The following is a 24,903-nucleotide window of genomic DNA, read 5'->3' as shown; positions in this document are numbered from 1 at the left end:
CAACTCATTTGCTAATGAATTCAGTCCACGGGAGTAAAAAAAAAAAAATCAATTTGTATCAAAAGTGCTTTAATGCCTGTCTAAATGTTGAACCATAATAGCTTCTCTTTTTCACAATTTCTATGGGGAAAAAATACCATTTTATGCTTCTGGAAAATGGAAGTGTCATTCTCAGTGTGTGCCCTCCATTAATATCTCCATCTTTGTGGCATGTAGAGCTTTGCCTCTGTAGGCTTCTCCTGTCAGGTAATGATTTTTACAGCCAGAAGCATAAATAAGTTCTTCTGTTGCTAATGACAGGTGAGGTTTCCCACCCCGATTGAGACAACCACTCCATCCAGTAACTCAGGGCATTGCAACATTTCTGCTTAGGAAGTGGCAGCTAATTCCTCTGAGAAACATTTCACGTACTACTGATTGTTCAGCAAGCAGCTCACATCAGCAGATCTGGGCGCCATCCTGGGGCCCAGGCGAGTCCCTTGAGGAAAAGTGGCCTCTGTCAACAGACAACAGGTACCAGGGCAGTGCCAGTACACAGGACTCCCTGCTGCCCACCCCAGGCCCAAGACCCCTGCAGCCCCTGCAGAGAAGGTCCTGAAGCCCTGACCTCACTTCCTTGCAAGGGGAAAAGGTCAAGCTGAGGGTGCACAAGTAAGATGGAGAAAGGTTTCTCATGTAGGGCACTGGCTGGGAAGCAGGGGAGGAAGAGAAGAGGGAGGTTCTTCTGGTTAAAAACAAAAACTAAAAGGCTCAGGGCACCAGCAGCTTAGAGTTGTGAGTCTGAACCAGATGATAAGCTTTTAAAAAGCTGTGAAGTAGAAACACCTGGGTGGCTCGGTGGCTGAGTGTTTGCCTTTGGCTCAGGTCGTGATCCCGGTGTCCTGGGATCGAGTCCCGCATCAGGATCCTCACAGGGAGCCTGCTTCTCCCTCTGCCTGTGCCTCTGTCTTTCTATATCTCTCATGAATAAATAACATCTTAAAAAAAAAAAAAGCCATGAAGTGCAAGCATCACACAACGATTCTCTCTGATGTCAGAGCTCTGTCCTGGTCTCATGGAAAGCACCAGGGCCTCTCCGCGGTGGCGAGGGCCGTGGGGTGTCCCAGCCTGCTTGCGGGTGAGGAGAACACAGACTCGCCAGCCCAGCAGACGCAGACCTGGACAGGCTGCTCAGCCAGGCCTGCTTAATTGATACAGGCTCCTAATGAGCGGGATAAACACCATTTGGGGCCATTTGCTGTGAAATGGACCAGGGTGTATGAGAAGTCGGCCTTGTACGGGCAGAAAACGTACACGTCGGCAGAAAATAATGTGCTGGAAAAGTTTTACATTAAAGACGTGCCATTCTGAGTGTGCAGAGGTGTTAATGCTTATGTAATTAATCATTTCATATTTGAAGATTGGGATTTTTTCCCTTTTAATTAATTAGCCAGTAGACTCATTACAGTACATTTTTCATGTCAAAAAGGCAGCGGATTCTAAGAGAAGAGGGGGGCTGGTGGGGAGAAGGGCCGGCAGCTGCGGTGGTCTAGTGTGCTGTGCAAAGTACAGAGAATCTCGGTCATCTCTGCCTACAAATATTCCCTTTGAAGGGCCTGCAAATGCGGATCTGGTCAAAATGCCTGGCTTTTATCCACGTCCTGGGAATGCAAGGCTCTGCTGGTGCACGCTTTTTCAGAACCTGCATTCAGTTCCTTACCATGTGTTGTGGCCTGCCCAGTCAACGGATTTGTCTTTCGCTAGCACGAGGGTACAGCAGGAGGGCTAAAGGTTGGGCTTGGAAGCCAACCACTGTGAGTTCCACTGCTGACTTCCTTCTCAGCTGGAGACTGTGGGCAAGTCACCTAAATCTCTTCATGCCTCAGTTTTCTGCTCTTTACAATGAAGGTAAAAGTAGTACCAGCCTCAGGGTGGCTGAGGGAAGAAAGTAAAATAATGCATATTAGCTATTTAATTGATGGGGCACGTGGATGGCTCAGTGGTTGAACATCTGCCTTTGGCTCAGGGTGTGATCCCGGGGTCCAGGGATTGAGTCTCACCCTGCGTGGAGCCTGCTTCTCCCTCTGCCTACGTCTCTGCCTCTCTCTCTGTGTCTCTCATGAATGAATAAACAAACCCTTAAAAAAATGTTTACTTGGTACCTGGTATATTCTGAAGACTCAAAACCAGTAGGCTTTAGTACTAGAAGAGTATACTTCTTTGTGGGACAGAATACCACCTTTGACTCCTTCACAAAGCTATTTTTTGTGTGATTGGTAAAATATACATAACAGAAAATCTACTGTTTGGACCATTTTTAAGTGCACATTGGTGTGGTAGTAAGTACTTACATTATTGTGCAACTGTCACTACCATTCATCTCTGGGACTTTTTCATCTTCCCAGCTGTAATTCTAACTTCATTAAACACTAACTTTATTTAGTCATTAAACACTAACTTCCCATTCCCCCTGCCCCACCTCCAGCTCTTGGCAATTACCATTCTACTTTCTGTTCTGGAATTTGACTACTCTAGGGACCTCATCTAAGAGGAATCATACAATATTTGTCCTTTGCAACTGGCTTAATTCATTTAGCACTACGTCTTCAAGATTCCTCCATGTTGTAACATGTGTCCAAATGTCCTCCCTAATATCAGAAAGGGAGACAGAACATAAAGACTCCTAACTCTGGGAAACGGGCTGGGTGTGATGGAAGGGGAGGAGGACGGGGGTGGGGGTGAATGGGTGACGGGCACTGAGGGGGGCACTTGACGGGATGAGCACTGGGTGTTATTTTGTATGTTGGTAAATTGAACACCAATAAAAAATAAATTTATTATTAAAAAAAAAACAAATGTCCTCCCTTTTTAAGGCTGAATGATATTCCATCATGTGTACATACCATATTTAGCTTATCCATTCATTGGTCAATGGACACTTAGTTTGCTTCCATCTTTTGACTACTGTGAACACTGCTGCTGTGAACGTGAGGGGGCAAATATCTATCTGAGTTCCTGCTTTCACTTCTTTGGGATATATCCCCAGAAGTGGAATTGTTGGGTGACATGTAATTCTGTTTACTTTTTTGAGGAACCATCATACCACTTTCCACAATGACTGCACTGTTCTATGTTTCTGCCAGCAGTGTACTGGGATTCTATTTCTTCATGTCCTCACTACCACTCCTTATTGTCTGGTTTTTAATTTTTTAATTTTTATTTTTTTAAAGATTTTATTTATTTATTAGAGATACAGAGAGAGAGAGAGGCAGAGGGAGAAGCAGGCTCCATGCAGGGAGCCTGACGTGGGACTCGATTCCGGGTCTCCAGGATCACACCCTGGGCTAAAGGTGATGCTAAACTGCTGAGCCACCTGGGCTGCCCTGTCTGGTTTTTTAATAGCCATCCTGATCAGAATGAATGCCATTTGCATTCCCCTGGTGACTAGTGATGTTGAGCAGCTTTTTGTGCTCCATGGAGCTTCTTGATAGCAGATAAGCAGATACGAAGGGGAGAGCATAGTAGAAACTCCTGGTGATCTGAGCACAATTGTTGAGAGTATGGGAATACAAGCTTCTGTTTCTATCAAGATAATAGATAGACAGTGATAATTAGATAGATACATAGATAGATAATAGATACAGAAGAATATGGAAAGATATTACATTTAATATACACATAGAAACAAAATTCTAGCTTGGTTTGTGCCTAATCATTAACTCATAGGGTTGAACTCTGGGATGGCAAGAGGATCTTTTCTATTCTTATCTTATTTTACATGTTTCACGAAAAGGGAGGATCGGGGGTAGCATTACAAGTGTTTAAGGGGCGCCTGGATGGTGCAGTCAGTTGAGCGTCTGACCTTGTTTTCAGTTAGGGTGGTGGTCTGGGCGGCCTGGGATCTAGCCATTGTGTCTGGCTCTGTGCTCAGTGGGGACCCTGCTTGGAATTCTCTCTTTCCCTCCATCTGTTCCTCCCCTGACCCCCAAATAAATAAATAAACATTAAAATAAATAAACAGGGGCACCTGGGTGGTTCAGTGGCTTAAACGTCTGCTTTCAGCTCAGGTCATGATCCCAGGGTCCTGGGATAGAATTCCGCATTGCATTCCCTGCTTTGTGGGGAGCCTGCTTCTCCCTCACCCTCTGCCCCTTCCCTCGTTTGTGCTCTCTCAAATAAATAAAATCTTTAAAAACCTAAAGTGAACTAATAAATAAATAAAAACATCCTTGGTAACATTTGCAATTATCTTTAACTTCATAAGTCAATAGATTCAAGGAACACAGACCAAGAGATGCAAACTATAAATGTTCACAGGGAAACCTTTTTACTGCTTTACTGCCGCCTGGCAAGGGCGCAGTAGAAGTGATGCTTAACCATGGCTCTGCCTTTCTGTTCAGCAATAGTCAGCACCTGCCCTGGGGGCTGCTAGGAGGCTGAAGGAAGACCACAGGAGTTGAAGACCTGCATCTGCTTTCGAGACATTTACAGTTTGTTGTTGCTTGCACAAGACAGGGTGAAGATACCACAGAGGGCTTCACAAAAGTGTGAAATTGTGCATGTGGACCTGATCTAGGTGCTTTTGAGACAAGATTGCCCAGAATCTGCTAGTTTGGGAACCTCTCCTGGAGAACTGACAGCAGTGGTGGGTGCATGCTGAGCTGACCTTGAGGGAAGAGAATTCCTCTTGGTGTAGGTGTAGGAGGTATCTTGGTGTAGGACAGGCAACACTCCATGCCCTGGTGACAGCATGGGTCAAGGCCCTGAGGCCAACTGAGCCAAGGTGGTGCAAAGACTCTGCCTGGCAGGGAATGAACAGAAGTTCAGAGAGACTCAAAATATGGTGATGTTTTTTGCCTTGACTTCAAAAAAAATACATATTCATTAAAGATTTTTGTGATTAGCTATAGAGATATAAGTGTATAGATAATATAGATAAATATATGTAGAAAGCATAGATAAAATGTAGTATGGATAAATATACTTTTTTACCCAAATAAAATGATGCTATACTGTTCTACAACTCTCTATTTTCCCAACAATGCTCCTATGTTGTCAAGACCTCTCTTTACATATATACACACACATATGCCTGCGTGCATGCACACATTCACACTTATCAATACACCCCATTTGTACAGCTGTGATGTAATTTATTTCAATAGGCCCCCATTGATGAGCAATTCTGAGTTGATGAGAGTATGCATCTAAATCTTGTTAGGTATTGCCTAGTCACCTTACAGAAGGGCCACAGCCATTCCTCCATCCCCTCTACCCCGGGGTGTGGGGAGCCTCATGGCCACACCACCTGCTTAGCATCACTAAGCCTCACTCCTTATCAGGAGTGAGGATGACAGAACCAGCAGCAAAGGTTGCTGTGGGAACTACATCAGGGAATCCATCTCCAAGTTCCTGGGACAACCTTAGCACCCAAAAAATCAGCTGTCACTCTTATCTTTCAAGTTTTAGCTAATTTGATGGGCAAAAATATTTTGTTGTTTTGATTTGCATTTCTTAAACCTCAAAGGTAATTATGACAATATCTCCTAGCAGATTTATGAGTCTCTCAATGTTGTATTCATTCAGCCAGTGGATCGTGAAGGTCATACACTGATCCAGTCCCAGTGTCCTGCAGAGTCTCCTCTGGCAGGCAGTTGCCTGCTCCCCAGGGCTGACTTGGGAAGGACCAGTACTCTGGGGAGCCTTGCTTTAGGACTCAGACCTCCCTTTCTTCATCCTCAGGTCCTGTGGCTGGGCTTGAGGATTAGGACTCTGGAGGTAGTTGAGGATAAGAAGGGCTCAGTTTTCCAGGGGACCAGGAACCTGATGGTGGGTCCCAGGAGGCCCAGGCACCCAGACCTACCTTCAGTGGGGCCATTGCCCAATTCAGCTATCGGTAGGGTGGCCGGGTTTAACAAATAGTAGTAAGAAACGCTCTGTTAAATTTGAAGTTCAGATAAACAATAAATAATTTTTCAGTATAGGTATATCCCAAATATTGCATGAGATATACCAAAAAAATTATACTAAAAAAATATTCATTGTTTATCTGAACTTCAAATTTAACTGGTTGTCTTGTATTTTATCTGGTAACAGGTTTCTTTTTCTTTCCTTCTTGCTTTGTTTTTTGTTGTTGTTTTAAAGATTTTATTTATTTATTTATGAAACACACAGAGAGAGGCAGAGACACAGGCAGAGGGAGAAGCAGGCTCCCTGTGGGGGAGCCCAATATGAGACATGATTCCAGGACCCTGGAATCACGACCCAAGCCAAAGGCGATGCTCAACCACTGAGCCACCCAGGTGTCCCTTGTTTTTTTTTTTTTTTTAACATGGGACTTGAACTCATGACCCTGAGATCAACATCTGATCTGAAATCAAGAGTCAGAGGTTTAACCAACTATGCCACTCAGGTGCCCCTCATAACAAGTTTTTGTTTACCTGCTGTATTAGTTTCCTATTAGTGCCATAGCAAATTACCATATTTTTAGTGGCTTAACATAATACAAATTTACTCATAATTCAGGAGGTCACAAGTCCAAAATCAGTTCCACTGGACAAGGTCAAGGCATTGGCAGGGCTGATTCCTTTTCCAGATTCTTGGTGCCTTCATTCTCTAGCTCATGGTCCCTTCCTCTGTCTTCAAAGATAGCAGTGTAGCATCTTTAAATCTTTCTCTGAGTCTGACATTTCTACTTCCCTCTTACAAGGTCTCTTGTGATTATTTCTTGGATAATCCAGGTTAAGAGCAGCCCGGAAATTAAAAAAAAAAAAAAAAAAAAAGAATGGGATCTCTGGGTGGCCCAGCGGTTTGGCGCCTGCCTTTGGCCCAGGGCGCTATCCTGGAGACCCGGGATCGAATCCCACATCGGGCTCCCGGTGCATGGGGCCTGCTTCTCCCTCTGCCTGTGTCTCTGCCTCTCTCTCTCTCTCTCTCTCTCTGTGACTATCATAAATCAATAAAAATAAAAAATAAATCATAAAAAAAAAGAGCAGCCCGGGTGGCTCAGTGGTTTAGTGCTGTTTTCAGCCCAGGGCGTGATCCTGGAGACCCGGGATCGAGTCCCATGTCGGGCTCCCGGAATGGAGTCTGCTTCTCCCTCTACCTGTGTCTCTGCCTCTCTCTCTCTCTGTCTCTAATGAATAAATAAAAATCTTTAAAAAAAATAAGAAAAAAATAATCCAGGTCAATCTCCCCTCTCACGATGTGTAATTTAATTATATCTGCAGTCTCTTTTACCATGTAAATTAATATATTCACAGGTGCTGGGGATTAGGATGTGGACATCTTTGGGGCAGGCCTGCATTATTCCACTTGCGTCTCACAAGCTTCTGACAAACGTCTCTGGTGAAGATGTTTGAAACTCATTCTGCAGGCAGTGTGGAACCTGCAGCCATTATTCAACCTATCACACTTAGGTGGCGACCATCAAACATTGCATTGTTTCTAAGTTCCTAACTCCAACACCAATTCTCTTCCCCAATGTGTATAATAACAATTGACATACTATACTGCACCTGTTTCACAAATGTCTCTGTCTTCCTACTCTCTGCTTTGAGGATAGACATAAGACCTACTCCTCTCGTCTGCTCTATGCTTGACACAATGATGATCGACACGTGTGCCTGAGCAAATGATGATTGAATGTGTTACCTATTGAGCTGTAAATTAGGGTGTGCCTCTAAAATGTACTTATATTACCAAAATAAACAAGAAAATGTATGTTGGGTGGGAATGTGATTCCATGAGAAGAGAGATGGGCTCTGGACCAGGGAGCTAAGCAGCAAAAGGAACGCAGAGATGAGGACCAGAGAGGCTTGGGTAGGAAAGAAAAGGAGGCAGAAAGGCAGGAGGGCTCCCAAGCCATGGCCCTTCTCTGGTTCTGGGTGCAAGACAGTGTAAATTGAGGAGGTGATTATGAATGCGTTAGGGGTCCCCAACCACATCATGAAGCAAGCATTTGGGTGCAACCACTTTATTTGGGAGATGATCTTAGGAAGTCCAGAAGGAGCAATGAGCCTGGAAGGGACAGAGCCAATCAACGGTGTGTTGATGGGCGCTGTGGCCCCCCTCCCTGGGCTTCACCTCCTGAGGGCCCTCAGAATTACCCCACACAGATGGATCTATGGGGACAGTCACCCCTTGCTTGGGCTGTGCATATGAGATCTGTTTTCAGGTGACCTGAGGGGAGCCCCACATGTGTATGGCAGAACCAATGTCCTCTCAATCTGGTTACTACTACAAGGTAAGATTACATGGATACATACCTTTGATTTTATTTACTTTTGTGATATTTTTAAATTGTATAAAGTTTTATTTAAAAAGAGAGGAATATGTCCATTTTGTAAAAAATATAATGGTAGAAAATATATATACATCCTCCATGCCTGAAGGTCTGCATTGGATCCCCAGAGAATGACTATTTTTTTAGCCTCCAAGGCAGCTGCCACCTTGATTCTCCCAGTCTGATACATATACAGGAAACATCCCACTGGAATTTCTGACTTTTGTTCACTAAATTCTCCTCTTGCTCCCACCCCCTGGTTTTCCCACAATCACTATGCAGTTACCACTTTCCAGCCTTGGTTCAACAGAGTCCATCTCTGATAAGTGTGTCTTCTCAAAGGAAAAGAAATCTCAGTAATTATAAATTCATCGAGTTCATTCTACCAGAACTTCTTTTATTTTCTTGCTGTAATTAATTTTGTTTTATCTGACTGTTTTCAGACAATAACTACCCCACACTGGGACTGGTCTATGTGAGTACCTGAATTCATTCCTTAGTTCTTAGTGTGAGTCACGAAGAAAAACATTGTCTCAAGTGACAGGACCCTTGTGAGTTATGAAGAACCCAAGTGAACTGCCAGGCGCTGTGGCATTAGATGCCACCCCTTGGGCCCCGATGATTAGACAGCCACTCCCAGGTACAGATGAAGAAATGATAACCTGGGCAGCCCCGGTGGTGCAGCGGTTTAGCGCCGCCTTCAGCCCAGGGCCGGATCCTGGAGACTGGGGATCGAGTCCCACGTCAGGCTCCCTGCATGGAGCCTGCTCCCTCTGCCTGTGTCTCTGCCTCTCTCTCTCCCTCTCTCTCTGTCTCTCATGAATAAATAAAATCTTAAAAAAAAAAGATTAAAAAAAATGATAACCTTCCTTGAGACACCCCCCCCACACCCAGTTTGGGTGGATAAGGTTTTCATGGCTCAAACCATAACCATCACAACCCAAAGGCCCTGGAGTCACACCTCCTGCCTAGTTCCTTGAGAAAAAGACAAATATAGAACAGGTTTTTTTTTTTTTTTTTCACTTATTCGTCCCACAAATTCTTTTTTTTTTAAAGAAGATGTTTATTTATTTATGAGAGACACAAAGAGAGAGGCAGAGACACAGGCAGAGGGAGAAGCAGGCTCCATGTAGGGAGCCCAATGTGGGACTCGATCCCGGGTCTCCAGGATCAGGCCCTGGGCTGCAGGCGGCGCTAAACTGCTGAGCCCCCCGGGCTGCCTTGTCCCACAAATTCTTGTTGAGTATCTGTGATGGCCAAATACTATGCTAAGTACTCAATCAGAGATAAAATGTGAATTATTCTTCCCAGGAGGAAAATGTGTGGCAGCATCTCGGGTCAGTTCTGAAATGAAGTCGATTAAGGGTAGTAAGGAAACAGAGAAAAAGGAGAGTGAACAAATAACCCAGATCCAAGAGAAACAGGAGCAAAACAGCCGAGTGCTGACTGCTGACCACTGGTGGCGGACAAAGTTCAGAAATACACGGTATCACCCACTATCTAAAACCTCAAGGAACAGCTTTTCCATAAATAAGCACTGCGTGCAGGCACACACACACACATACATTCCAACCGTTCTACTAGCTGTCACATACAGAGAGAGGGAGGCTTGCATTTTTGTTTACTTTGGCAAATCTAAATTTGGACCTAGAATCTCCTCACAGAGCCTGCCTCACAGACCCTGGTCCCTGTCGTGTGTGTCTCCCTCCGGCAGCAGGCGCTGGCAACAGGGAGAGCAGGCCAACCCACCAACACGGGCTAAAGGCCAGGCCTGGGGGCCCTGCCAGCCGTTCCCTGACTGCCCACCATTCTGCCCTTCGACCCAACAATCTGTCTTGCAAAAACAATTGGCATTCAGTTTTCAGGAGATGAGCACCAAGTGCAAAATATTTACCATCCAGCAGTTAAGCTTCGGCACAAAATTGGTTGCCTCCTCAGCGAATTAAATTCAATTAGCTGCCTCCTTATCTCCGCTGTGCATTGTAATAATCGGGGACGCCCGCCTCTGCCCACGTCTGCGTAGAGAGTTAGGGGAGCAGCGGCCGGACGGGCCTTTGGTGGGTGAAGCCGGCGGCAGAGCCCTGCAACCCGACGATCCTCTCCTCAGCAGCAAAGGGATGGTTGGGCTCTTCCTCCACATTTATTTGCACTAAGGATTGTGTCCTCCCCACATGCACACTCTACGCTCGGAGAGCGGCAGGAGACCACTCTGCTCTGACAACTTTCTCTGCCACTGACATTATCTCCTAATTACCTTCTCAGCGGTGATGGCCGGGTACCAGCCCTCGACTTGTGCAAAATGATTCTAATAGCCCGTCTGATCGGGAGGAAAGGAAATGCTGTCGTTCTTTGAGCTTCATGGGGGCTGTTACCACTTTTCCAAAAGAGCCTGAATACTATTCACGATGATCAGAAGGGAAAAACGCACACACACATTACTTCGAATGACCATTACTCCGAAAACAATAACATGTTTTCAGCCAGATGAATATGTTTATGTAACAGGGTAACTCTTGTCCTCAGCAGAGCTTCCAAGCACCAGAGCCATTAAGTTAATGGCTTGAAACGGAGCCCAAAGACTGGTGTTTGTTCTATGGCACTCGCCCTGGGTGGTGGGATGCCTTGTAGTCTTCAAAGAGGGATATTTTATTTTATTTTTTTAAGACCAGATGACTTGTTCCAACAGCCTGGAGGTATGCAGCTGCGGTCTGTGGCAAGTATTATAGGGGGAAGAAGCCAGTTTGGCCAGGAAATCAGGTGGCGTGATGTTGAAAGGTCAACTTCAACAGGTTTGTCCTTGGAGAAATAAGGCTGCAAGTCCCACCCCATGTCCCCGCCTAGACCTCAAGCCCCTTCTCTGGCCTCTAGTCACCTCTTGGTGACCTGTGCCAATTTCTAATGACGTAAGCATGTTTCTTTTCCCTTTTGCCTGTAAGGAGTCCATTGGTCAAATAAAGGAAGCCTATGACGGCTGAGACTTGGATTGGTTTTGTAAACTCAGAATCCTGGCCAGCCTTGCTGGTGGTCTCAGGAGAGCCACGAGAGGGCTGTGGATGGACTCGTCACCTAAAGTGCTTGCAGGCCTGACACCCTAGGTAAGGACCACTGGTGGAGTTCCACAGTGGCTCAATCAGCCATCATCCCCACCCTATTTCTTCAGGCCCACTCAGGAGATGGCCTTGGGGAGGAAGGGCAAAGGCCTGAGAATACGGTACAAGACGTTCCACAATGTTGCTCAGTTCTTGAAGATATGATCAACAGCTTTTAGACCTGCAAACCAGAGCGGCAATGGGGGTCTGCTCTAACTAGGAGTTGGGGATGGATCTCCAGCTCTGGTTTGACTCAGCCTACTGTTCAGTTGTCTAAAAACCACCTAATGGGGCGCCTGGGTGGTGTAATCGGTGAAGCAGCCGACTCTTGGTTTCCACTCAGGGTCCTGGGATTCAAGTGGCCTGGTGCATAGGCTCCTCGCTCAGCAGGGAGTTTGCTTGAGGATTTTCTCTTTCCCTCTCCTTCTGCCGTTCCTCCCGCTTGTGCTCTCTCACTCTCTCTTAAAAAAAAAAAAAACACATCTTTTTAAAAATAGAAACCACCTAGTGGTTTAATAACAACAATGATGGGGCCATTTGCTTTCATTTTGTGAAAATAAAGTTATTAGAACAACCTCCCAAGCCATCAGCTTACTGGTCATCAAACCTCAGAACTGCTTGAGTGAAACAGACTGTCTAAATTTTAAAAAGCAGCATTAATGATCCTGTTGCTGGCTTTCCAAAGAGAAGTGTGTTGTAAGGTTCAAGCTGAAATGCTGGCTTCCCTTCCCCAAATCCCTCAGCTGGTGCTTCTCCACACCTCCTCTCCCCTGTTCTGCCTACCTGGCTCACCCCAGGTCTGTAGGTGCCAGCGTTGCCACTCTCTGGAGTGAGGCTGTCAGCAAGACCACCACTGCCACTCCAGAAAGCTGGGACACATGGGCTGTCGGCTGCGCTGCCAGTTGTCGTTTATAACTTCAGGCCTCTGCTATTTCTTGTAAATAATTGGGGGAACAAATGCCTCCCAGGTGCTAGTCTTTCTTCACTCAGTCCTCAAATCAAGTCAAAAAGATTTGTTGGCCAGTTACAAAGCACCAAACAGTAGAGGAGAGAAAAATTTAATCCTGGTGAAAAAATATTTATCACTACCAAGGATCTGCAAGGCACTGAGGTCAGCCCTGAGAATGTCAGAATGAACAAGTGCTGCCCTTGAGATGCTGGCCAAAGACTAGTCCTCACCTTTGAGGAACATAACAGCCCCAAAGGCAAACGTCAGTTGCTAGTCAACCCACCACGACACAAGGTGCGGAACCGGGCAGGCCATGGCCAAGTGCGTCAAGGTTGCAGAGGGAGCCCTTCCCGAGGCAGAAGGCAGGAGAAGACTTCCTGGAAGCGGAGGCAGCTGAGCTGGACTGAGAAAGATAAACAGGATTTCAGTAGGGAGAGAAAGTGATGTGGGACCCTGAGGCAGAAAGTCCCAGTGTCAGCAAGGCGCAGGGAGGTTTCAAGGAAAGCCAGCTGGAGGTGCAGAGGGCCAGGGATGGGCTGTGTGGGCAGGACAGGCCGCTAGGGGCGCTCGGAGGCCACGCTGAAGAATCTGAACCTGCGTGCACAGCTGCACAGATGGGCAGCCTCGGAGAGTTTTAGAAGAGAGGACCTCGCTTCACCTGGGAGGCTTAGCCCGTGAAGCGTCTGCCTTCCGCTCAGATCATAATCCCAGACTCCTGGGATGGATTCCCACATCGGGCTCCCTGCTCAGCGGGGAGCCTGCTTCTCCCTCTCCCTCTGCCTGCAGCTCCCCCTGCTTGTGCTCTCTCTCCTTCTCTGTCACTACATAAACAAAATCTTGGAAGGAAGGAAAGAAAGAAATCAAGAAAGGGTAGGCCTCTGTCAGATGTTCTGAGGTCCTGAATGACTCCACAACCACCTTTGTGATTTAGGGATAATCCATCTGGGAACAGAGTCATGGTATGGGCTGCGGCTGGGCCTCCTCAATTTCCCCAGTGGGAAAGAAGGTCAAGGGCGAAAGAGGGGAACCATCTCTCTCACCAGTGGCTAACACACTTTTGCATCAAGACACACCAATTTGCATATCTACGGTCAGCTTTCTGGGCCGGCAGCTGGTAGTGGGAGCAGCAGGAACCAATATACCTGAAGCCACAAACTATAATGGCCACTATTACTGACGCTGCTGCCGTGCACTGCGCAACACATGCTGGGTACTTTGCATAATGTCTCATTTAAACCTGGAAACAATTTGTGTGCTGGGTATTTTGTAAATGAGAAATCGGGGCCTAGAGAGGCAAAGTAAAGTAAATCACAGACCCCAGATATGAGGAAGCAGCCGTCTGCCCTGTCCCACACATTGTGGCCAGAGTCAACCTTCCTGAGCAGTTGTGCTCTTGTTCCTTGTCTTGTGTACCTACGGGACCTATGCACCACTCAGGAAATGAATCCAAACTACTTAGTTAGCATGGCACTTCAAGACCTATTATGTTTCCAGTCTTACCTCCAACTGCCCAAACCTTGAATTACTTCTCATTCTAAGATGATGGCCCATGTGTTCTCACTTCTGACATTGGCTCACCTTGCCCCTTCTGCTAAAATATCCCTGGCCCCCTCTGTGCCTGTCTCAATGCCCCACACACACCTGCTGGCATCAGTTCAGTGTCCTCTCCCTGGAAACTTCAGCCTCTCCACCCAGGGTTTTTCCTGCACTGGATCCTCCCTTGAGACTATTCAGTATTTTGAGCCAGACAAGTTTGTGTTGTATGGAACACTTCCCAAGAGTGTAGGATGTTCAGCATCCCTGAATGTGCCCAAATGCCAGAGATAATCTCCAGCAATCATGACAGTTAAAATCATCTTCCTCGAATTTTCAACCACCATCCAGAATTGAAACCTGACTGCCTTGGGTAACACTATGTGTGCATGACTATCTCCTCCAGTGGACTGGTCATATCTTGAGAGTAGGTATTCTTTTTATATTCAACATTGCATCTCCTAGAAGCCTAGTGCAATGCCTTGCACTTTCAAGCACTGATATATCCACTGCACATAGAGGACGGAGCTTTTTTTTAATTTTATTACTTTATAGGTAAATTGATTTTTTTAAATTTCCATAGTCAAAGAGAGCAGTACAAATCCCCATGCAAATACAAATTCCTCCTGGTTCTTCTTATGTTTAGTCCCCTAAATTTTTATTTAACTTTATGAACATTAAGAATCTGGAAAATATGGCAGCCCAGGTGGCTCAGAGGTTTAGCACCGCTTTCAGCCCAGGGTGTGATCCTGGAGACCCAGGATTGAGTCCCATGTAGGGCTCCCTGCATGGAGCCTGCTTCTCCCTCTGCCTGTGTCTGTGCCTCTCTCTCTCTCTCTCTGTGTGTCTGTCATGAATAAATAAATAAAATCTTTAAAAAAAAAAGAATCTGGAAAATAGGGGATCCCTGGGTGACTCAGTTGGTTGAGCATCCAACTCTTGGTTTCAGCTCAGGTCAAGGATCTGCAAGTCACTGAGGTCAGCCCTGAGAATGTCAGAATGAACAAGTGCTGCCCTTGAGATGCTGGCCAAAGACTAGTCCTCACCTTTGAGGAACATAACAGCCCTGTTATGGGTCAGGGATTGAGCCTCATGTATGGGCTCTGCACTTAGAGGGAGTCTGCTTGGATAGTCTCTCCCTCTGCCCCTTCCCCCACTTGCACACACTCTCTTAAAATAAATACATAAAAAAAGAATTCAGGAAATAATGCAACTGCTCATTCACTACTACAAAAACTCAAAATCCCTAAGAGGATTTTTTTTTTTTCCTAAGAGGATTTAAAGATGTTTATCTAAGCTCATACTTGCCAATTTAGAACGATTGCATAAATAGATCTGAAGCTAGATCCCAACACTGACAGATCCTGAATTTTCCAGCTCTAGCAGAGCCATTTTCACAAAGTGCCACCTTGCTTCTGGAGTCCAATGTCCAGACTTCACCTTGCAGCCAAGCAGATGCACAGGATAAGTCAAGGCTGCCTGCTTGAACCTCCATCAAAGCTTGCACAGCCGGGATCCCTGGGTGGCGCAGCAGTTTGGCGCCTGCCTTTGGCCCAGGGCGCGATCCTGGAGACCCGGGGTCGAATCCCATATCAGGCTCCCAATGCATGGAGCCTGCTTCTCCCTCTGCCTGTGTCTCTGCCTCTCTCTCTCTCTCTCTCTCTCTCTCTCTCTCTGTGACTATCATAAGTAAATAAATAAAAATTAAAAAAAAAAAAAAAAAAAAGCTTGCACAGCCTTTGAGTTTCCAGAAAACACAAGACCCAGAAATAGGTCATGGTTGGCATGGAAGTGGAAGGATGTAACATCATTTTGCCTCCAATATGAAATTTGTGAGGACCAGAATTTGCCTGGGGTGGGACTCTGGAGGACTGAGTCAGCTCTCTGACTCCTGACTCCTACTTATGAGATGGATTCATGCAGGACTGCTACAAAAAAAAAAAAAAAAAAAAAAAAAAAAAAAAAGAGCTGGACAGGCAGGAACTCAGAACAGAGATAGGCACTGATCTTGGAGTCCAGAGGCCCAGCTCTGGGTCCTGGCTCTACCTCCTCTAGGCATGTGACCTTGGCAAGTCCTGTAACCTCCCCAAACCTCACCCATGAGGTATATTACCTGTTTGCTTACTTATATGGTGGCCAACAAAAAGTTAATATATACAGATGAACATCTTATTTTTTTATTTATTTATTTATGATAGGCACACAGTGAGAGAGAGAGGCAGAGACACAGGCAGAGGGAGAAGAAGGCTCCATGCACCGGGAGCCTGACGTGGGACTCGATCCCGGATATCCAGGACTGCGCCCTGGGCCAAAGGCAGGCACCAAACCGCTGCGCCACCCAGGGATCCCTCTTATTTTTTTTAAAGATTTTATTTTGAAGTAATCTCTACACCCAACGTAGGGCCTGATATAAAGAGCCTAACTGTAGGTTGACTTCATGAGGAAATGATTGCAAAGACTATTCCTGAAGGAAACCTGGGGAGTTGTGTTTCCTTCTGTCAACAGTAAAAGGAAAGAATACAATTGTCACATTCTTTGTTCTCCAAATAATAAAGCAATTCTTATTCATTACAAAAAAGCAAGAGAGCAAAAACAAGAAAACTTAGAATACCCACTGTTTTAGTCAGCTCAGGCTGACTAAATACGATAACAAAATACCACAGACTGGGTACCTTAACTAACAGACATTTGCTTTCTCACAGTTCTGGAGGCTGGAAGTCCAAGATCAGGGTGCCGTGTAGTTGGGTTTCAGTGAGAGCTTTCTTCTTGGCTTGTGGACAGCTGCCTTCTAGCTCTGTGATCACTTGAGGCAAGTCCCCAGAGAGGGAGATCTCTCTTCTTAGAAGGCCTAATTCTTTTTTTTTTTTTTTTAATATTTTATTTCTTTATTTGACAGAGAGAGAGAGTGTGTGTACAAGCAGAGGGAGCAGGAGAGGCAGAGGAAGAGGGAGAAGCAGGGTCCCCGCTGTGCAGGGAGCCCAATGCGGGGCTCAGCCCCAGGACCCCAGGATCATGACCTGAACCAAAGGCAGATGCTTAACCAACTGAGCCACCCAGGCCTAATTCTATAGGTAGGATCAGGACCCCACCTTTATGACTTCATGTAACCCTAATTGCCTCCATGAAGGCCCTATCTCCAAATACAGTCAATCACATTGGGAGTTTACAGCTTCAACATATGAATTTAAAGGAGACGCAATTCAATCTATAGCACCCACAATCTCATTTGCCTAGAGAAAACCACTTTAAAAAAAAAATTATTCATGAGAGACACAGAGAGAGAAGCAGGCAGAGGGAGAAGCAGGCTACCCCTGGGGAGCCTGATGTGGGACTCGATCCCAGGATCCCAGGATCAAGACCTGAGCCAAAGACAGATGCTTAACCACTGAGTCACCCTGGTGCCTCTGAGAAAGCCACTCTTTATACTTTGATGTATCTCCTACCATTCTCCTAAGTGTGCATATATTTAAAGAGAGAGAGAGAAACATGATATACAGAATAGTCTGTTACTGGCTTTTTTCATTCAACAGTATATGGTGACAGCCCTTGCACATCATCAAATTTACTTTTCCTATATTGCTTTCAGTACCTTAGCCTATTCCTCGGTGTGGTTACATCATTGTTCCTATGGCCCCAATTTTAGCCTTTAGGTTTGCAGCCAACTTTCCCCGTTACAGAGAGTGCTGGGATGGACACTTTTGACTGTTCCCTTACAACAGATTCCCAGGAGTGAAAGTATATTCAGAGGGCCTGTGCACTTCTAAAGTTTTTGGTGAGCAGGGTCAGAACACCAGCCTTCATCAATGCTCCCACCAATAGCCAATGAAAATGTGGCCTCACTTTTTTTAAAAGGCTTTTATTCATTTATTTTAGAGAGAGAGGCACACGCAAGCAGGGGAAAGGGGCGGGGAGGCGGGAGGGAGAGGGACAAGAAGACCCCATGCTGAGCCCCATGGGGTTCAATCTCACAACCCTGAGACCATGACCTGAGATGGTATCAAAGTCTGATGCTCAACTGACTGAGCCAACCAGGCACCCCTTTACTTCTTAAAACATAAACTTTTTTTTTTAAAGATTTTATTTATTTATTAGAGAGAGGCAGAGACATCGGCAGAGGGAGAAGCAGGCTCCATGCAGGGAGCCCGATGTGGGACTAGATCCTCGGGCCTCCAGGATCACGCCCCGGGCTGAAGGCGGCCCTAAACTGCTGAGCCACGTGGGCTGCCCCTAAACTTTTTTTTTTTTTTTAAGAGATTTTATGTATTTATTTGAGAGAGAGAGAGCACATGAGCTGGGGGCTGGAGGGACAGATGCAGAGGTTGAGGGAGAAGCAGACTCCCCATGGAGCAGGGAGCCCGACAGGAGGCTCAATCCCAGGACCCCAGGATCATGACCTGAGCTAAAGGTGGATGCTTAGCTGACTGAGCCACCCAGGAGCCACTAACGTAAACTTTTTATTTTTTATTTCTCTATCTACAGAAAAGTTGCAATAATAGTACAGAGAACAGAATTCTACATGCCTGTCACCCAGTTTCTCCTAAGGGTAACTAACATAGTACCACATGGTGCATCTGTCAAATCTAAGAAATTAACATCAGTCCACTACTATTCACTAAACTGCAGACTTTATTCTCATTTCATCAGTTTTTCTGGTGAAGTTCTCTTACTATTTCAGGGTTTGGTTTTGTTTTGTTTTTAAGATTTTATTTACTTACTTGAGAGAGAGAGAGAGAGAGAGAGAACCAGTGGAGGGGAGAGGCAGAGGCAGAGGGAGAAGCAGACTCTGCTGAGCAGGGAGCGGGACACAGGGCTCCATCCCAGGACCTTGGGATCATGACGGGAGCTGAAGGCAGACGCTTAACCTGCTGAGCCACCCAGGCACACCCACTATTCCAGGTTTTATTTTTTTATTTTTATTTTTTTTATTCCAGGTTTTAATCCAGGAGACCACATTGTGTTTTTTATATGGTATGACCCAGCATTACCTACAATAGCTAATTATGGAAGCAGCCTAAGTGTCCTTTGATAGATGAAAGGATAGAGGAGATGTGGTATATATAGATACACACTTTTTAACTCCTCTTATAGGCCACAGGAAAATCCCTTGGTGTTTTGGGTACTGGCTGTCTCTAATGGTAACTACTGGTGATTGTTCATTGCTTCGGGGTATGTCTTGTTCCACTAGAGGCTTGTTCTGTCAGCAAAGTTACTGCTATACAGGGCAGTGAGGGTGATTTAGAGAAATTGATCTTTTGGTTTATCTCCCTAAACTCTGTAAAGAGCCAAGGGGAAGGCTCTTTATGTGGGAAAGGTCATGCATGTGTTCCCACAGGGTCTCTCGTGTCACTGTTAGGCAGGAATCATAAACAACAGCACTACAATTGGATTTTGCTCTATATTTGGAAAATTTAGCCCTTCATTACAAGGCACGCTGATGCTATCTCATTTAGTTCATTCTTTTGCTCATCTCCTGTAATCATTAAATTACAGAGCCATATTTCCAAAGCTCTAGGGAGAAAAATGGATTAGGAATAAAATCTTTTAAAATCCTGTAGAAAAGCACTGGATTTGTTTACGGATGATGGGTGCAGAGCCGGGGGAATGATCTATTCCAAGCCGTCCTAGGTGAAGGATTTGCTTCATTTTCCATGGCTCTATGATGTTCTCTCTTTAATGCAGAACAAGGGTGGCACCTTTAATATTCTGTTCCTGAATGTATCCCCGATTGCTCCGTGACCCTATCCCTGAGGGTAAGAGTGAATGAAGGAAACTAGAAGTCATGAAATACGGGAATGATCAGAAGGGAGAAAATGAAAGCTGAGAAGAAAAGGCTGCTGGGTTGTTTATCAAACTCCCCTGAATAAGGCTGGTTGGATTCTGTGGAGCAGCTCCATGCCTTTCTCAGAACTATTTGGAAGTCTTTGTTCTTTCCTCAGAAGACTGCTGCTTTTAGGTGATTCAAACAATTAACAAATATTCAGTGAGCTGTTAGAACAATTCTCCGACCAGCGTTCATTTATAGGACTCACCTCCCAAGCTCCAAATCTATCTGAAACTATGATTGATTCACTTATATTTTCATTCTCTTGCATTTTCTCTGAGAGTCCAATTTGGGCACTTCTCAGCAAGTGTTCGTGGGGACACTCATTTGTTTCTTGAGGCAGTCTAGCTTTGGCCATTGCTGCCCACCCCTATTCAGAGGGGAAGCGCTGTGGGCCGAGCTTGTCCTGGGTAATCTTCTAGGACTCTTCTGGTGAGAGCTGCTATAACTGTTTCCTCCCAGGCTGCTTGGCCAGGATGTGGCTCTGCAGGCAGATTCGCATTCCAAATGCAGGACCCATGTGCCTCATTCTCTTGTGTCCTTATTAAGAAGGAAAGAGAAGTGTCGCCTAGGTGGCTCAGTTGGTTAAGCATCTGACTCTTAGTTTCAGCTCAGGTCATGATCTCAGGGTTGTGGAATCTAGCCCTGTGTTGGGCTCAATATGGAGACTTGATTCAGATTCTCTTTCTCTCTCTTTCCCTCCCTCTCAAGTAAATAAAATCTTAAAAAAAAAAAAAAAAAGAACTCCATGTCTAAGATGGTGTTACTGATCCCATGTTCTCCTCATGGGGTGCCCCAAGAAGCTCCCCCCTCCTGTACTCTCCTTACTTCAGTGACCAGGAGGCAAGCCTGTGAGAGCTGCGTAAGGGCCCAGGCCAAACTGATCACAGCCCCCATGAATCACAGCTAATTACATGAGCTCAAACTCTGCTTCGGGCACCTTTTAGTTTGCAAAGGTGTCCTTAAGGTTGGTTTATTTACAATCAGCTTGGGGGCCAAGGACTGGAATTTATATTTGTAAGCATTGTAAATTTCGTAGAGATTCGGCAATAACAGAAACAGCCCAAATTTTTCACTATAGCTTCCTGAAAAGGCTGTTCCTCCAGGCCTCCTCATCGATCAAAAGAGCTAGCGTCTAGGACACTCTCAACTCTCTTTTTAACACTTTATATCTCTTGTCTTTGATTAATTCAATCAATAAAGATAGTTTTGTTACGCCAAGCGCTTTTGTTACTATCTTAAATTCTGGACCCTAATTTTACTGACAAGGGAATTAGCAGAATCTAGGGAGATCTCTTTATCCATAATGAGTAAAGCATCTGAAATTGGCTAAAGAATTCTTTCATCAGTTCTGTTCAAACGAAGTCGAGATGTACTAAAACCCAAACCTGGGGAACTGTCCTGAGGAAATGATGCTGAATGTTGGAAATGCTTTGTAAGCATGAACCCAAGGTCTCTCTCTGTGTCACCTTCCTCTAATACATTTGGGGAAAGGGGCCTTGTCTGCCATTGACTATTTGTCCGTCCTGCAGCCCACACCTCCCTGCCCTGCTGGGTCCCCTGGGTCCTTCCTGCCATCCCAGCTTCTCCTTGGGCCTTTGCTTGGTTACAACCTGAAGCTCTGAGGTCTCCTTCATTCGCTTCAGTGTCAGGGGATGAGTGACTTGGACGGGTGACCCAGGGGTGGCTAGGAGTGTGCTTACTGCCTGGTATCTTATAAATCATTCACCAGGAAACTGAAAAGACACCAATACTGGATGGCCATGGTGGGTGGCAGCTTCTGGGGTGGCATTGGACAACCATGTTAGTGAGGATTGGGTTTGGCCATGCTTAGATAAAAAAGCACAGCTCTTACAAGCTCAAACTGCCTATGTGGCCTTAGGCCAGTCAGTTACTCTCTTGGCTCATGTGCCAAAAAGGGACATAATGGTACCAACTTCATAGGGTTGGTAGTATAAAAATGAAATTAGTATATAAGCCAAGCACTTAGGATAGTATTTGCCATGTGATACATGATTGTTATGATAAAACAGAGGGAGAAAAAACAAATAATTTTCTTATGGACATTAAAAAAAAAAAGAAAGTCCAGAGGTAAAAGTGTAGAACTTGTATGGGAGCTTCATGGTTATTCTTAGACCCTCTCTTTCTGTTCCCTCCTCAAGGTTACTTCATAACACAAGATAATTGCTGGAGCTTTAGTCATTGCAAAATGCTCGCAAAACTCTCCTTAGTGTAATGCTGGGTAATTCAGCTTCCTCTTTACATTGCCCTAACCTATATCTGGATATCCAGGGGCCCTGCTCTGGCTGGGGGCAAGTCTTCCACAACCAAAGTGCTTATCAGACCAATCAAGTATGCAGTCTGTAGTATTTGATTGCATCCTAAATCAAAGACTGGATAAAGCTGGTGGACAGATACATGTATTACTCCTGCCCCTTCCTTCCACTTCTCTGAAGCATCAGTAAAGGGATTTGGAAAGGATGCAAACCCACAAGGGCCAAGAGAAGACAGAAAAGGGGATGGCAGCAACAATATTTTTGAAGCCAGAAAGCAGATGGAGAAGTGCTGAGTGATTTAGGCAATTCCAAGACAGCCAAAATAAAGCCAGCAGGTAGAAAAAAAACAAACAAGAATCCCTTTTACAGCACAGCCCCAAAGCTCAGGGATTGGCAGGAACAGGTATCGTGGGTAGTAATGGTAAAAGGATCGGCAGAAAAGCTGTGTAAGAAGCAGTTGGAGGGGCACCTCGCTGGCTCAGTCTGTAGAGCATGTAATTCTTGATCTCAGGATCATGAGTTCCAGCTCCATGTTGGGTGTAGAGATTACTTAACAAAAAAAAGGGGGGGGGATTTAGACCCCCTGATCCCCTCTCCTGGGTGGGAGGCTCCCACCTACTCCAGCTGAACACTAGAGGTCTATTATCTGGAGAGAACAGAAGGCCTCTGGTGTGAGAAACAAGACCCAGGTTTTCAGTTGGAACACAGGGAAACTGAAGAATGTTTAAGTGTTGAATGTTGAAAGTCCAAAGTCCTTCTTCCCACTGGCTTTCAGGTGTACACTCTCCAGGCAGGAAATTGGATGCATCTTCTTAGGGAATGAGCTTTACTGACAACAGGGAACATCTAAGGATAGGATCCAGCTGATAATTACAAGACCCACAGTAAGGTAAACAATCGGCAATTGGCAGGAATTCCAATCAGCCTAGGATTCATTAGAGGAAAACCTCTCATGGGAAAGAGTTCAAAACCAAAATAAATTACACAGAGTGAACAAAACTTTAAAAAAAAAAAAAAAAAAAGACAAACGGCACGAAAGGGAACAAGGTCAATGACGTCATGAAGAAACTATCAGACAAAACCAGGATGTGGGACATGTCACAAGACAACTGGTCAAGTCTCTTCAAATCAATTTGATGACAAATTACAAGGGGAACCAGGGGGGACTTGCTTTAAATAAAAAAGACATAACAACCAAATCCAGTCTGTAGTATTTGATTGCATCCTAGTTTGAAAAACAAATTATAAAATATATTTTTGGAATAACCAGGGAAATTTGGATGAAACTGGATAAGTACTAGAAACTAGGGACTTAATCTACTTCTTAAAAATTACTGTTTATTATTGAAAGATATGTGATAATGTTTTTTTTAAGAAAATGCTTTTGTATCATATGCAGAAGTATTTAGATATGAAGCACCATGATGTCTATAATTTTCTTTAAAAAAGCTTAGGGGGTGTCTGGCTGACTCAATGGGTAAAGCACTCCACTCTCCATCCCAGGGTCATGAGTTCAAGCCCCAATGGGCAATGAGCCTACTTAAAACATTTTTTTAGGGCAGCCCCCGTGGCTCTGCGGTTTAGCACTGCCTTCAGCCTGGGGTGTGATCCTGGAGACCCGGGATCGAGTCCCACGTTGGGCTCCCTGTGTGAAGCCTGCTGTGTCTCTGCCTCTCTCTCTCTGTGTGTGTCTGTCATGAATAAATAAATAAAATCCTTTAAAAAAACACATTTTTTAAATAGCTCAGGAAAGCATATACATAGATAAATCAAATATGGCAAAATATTAGCAATTTTTAAAATCTAGATGAGGGAAGTATTGGGTTTTTACTGATTCCTTCTCTTTTCCTATTTGAAATTTTATATTTATTTATTTATTTATTTATTTATTTATTTATTTATTTAGAGATTTTGTGCACTTATTAGAGAGAGAGGGAATGAGAGAGCGCAAGCAGGGGGCGCGGCAGAGGGAGAGCAAGAAGCAGGCTCCTTGACCAGGGAGCCTGCTTCTCCCTCTGCCTGTGTCTCTGCCTCTGTGTGTGTGTGTCTCTCAGTAATAAATAAATAAAATCTTAAAAAATAAAGAAAGAAAGAAACTCTTCAAATTGCTCCAGAAAGAAGCTAGGCAAGGGAGTGGGAAGATTGGTGGGTTCCTGCAGGCATTTCTATCTGGGTCCACAGCGGAGAAATGAGAGCTGGGGAAGAACCAGTTTGGACCCCTGGGAAGTTGAGGTTCCAATCATGGAGAGCCCATGCCTTGTCCTCAAGTTCAGGGTAAGGGAGACTGAGATTAGGGTCACCAAGGATAATTCAGAATGTGGCAGGGAGGATTCAGAGCAGGAAGAAAGAGGATGGAGTTTGAGGAAAGCTTTGAAAAGTGATGGGCAGGTGAAGTTAGGCATACTCCATAACCACTAAAAATTATGTTTACACAAGAGCATTCATTGTGGCATTATTTGCAATAGTACAAAACTGAAAAGTACCTAAATGTCCATTATTTAGGAAACTGATTGAATGAACTAAAATACAGCCATGCAATGCCATTGAAAGCAAAGAGGAAAAACTAATTACTGAGATAGAATGGTCTCCAGGATACACTGTTCAATGAAAACACAGCAAGGTACAGATATATAGTGTATTACTTTTCAAGTAGGAAGGAAGGGGAAAATGCTAATTTCATAAGCACCAGAAAGCAAATCACCAACAAAATAAAATGGTTAGAAGCAGGGAAGCGGGTGGGGGAGGTAGGGGTTACTACTTACATATACACACATAACTATGATATAGTTTCAACTTTGGAATCATGGTTTTATAACCAAAAGCTTTAATTGAAAAGAAAAAAAAAAACTCTAGGTTTACAAAGACTGAAATAATGTGAGAAAGTTTTGTGATAGTAGGTTTAAATGAGACACACAACATCTTATGTTCCGCATTCTTCTAACAGTGGGAAAAAAATAACCCGAGCCTTTGCA

The 24,903-nt window shown here is 44.9% G+C and overlaps 1 protein-coding gene across 20 annotated transcripts in view; it reads right to left on the bottom strand.

Moving 5' to 3' along the window:
• Positions 1-9,463: 9,463 nt before the first annotated feature.
• The window catches only part of KCNG3 (potassium voltage-gated channel modifier subfamily G member 3), an 84,878-nt gene continuing 69,438 nt past the window's right edge, over positions 9,464-24,903 (bottom strand). For 5 of the 20 annotated variants that reach the window (XR_013349332.1, XR_013349342.1, XM_077843453.1 and 2 more), the window contains 2 exons: positions 12,532-12,704; positions 9,465-11,813 (listed from right to left, as the gene is read on the bottom strand). Coding sequence is in view for 13 of the 20 variants with exons in the window: in XM_077843453.1 (XP_077699579.1) it covers positions 12,576-12,704 (129 nt within the window). In the remaining 7 variants the exon portion in view is untranslated. Of the gene's footprint in view, positions 11,814-12,531; positions 12,705-24,903 lie in introns of those variants that run through there. The other 15 variants (XM_077843447.1, XM_077843448.1, XM_077843446.1 and 12 more) reach the window with 7 other exon arrangements.

Source organism: Canis aureus, chromosome 12, assembly GCF_053574225.1.
Source record: "Canis aureus isolate CA01 chromosome 12, VMU_Caureus_v.1.0, whole genome shotgun sequence".
NCBI lineage: Eukaryota > Metazoa > Chordata > Mammalia > Carnivora > Canidae > Canis > Canis aureus.
The sequence above is the reverse complement of the archived record's forward strand: the minus strand, read 5'-3'. Positions and strand labels throughout refer to the sequence as shown.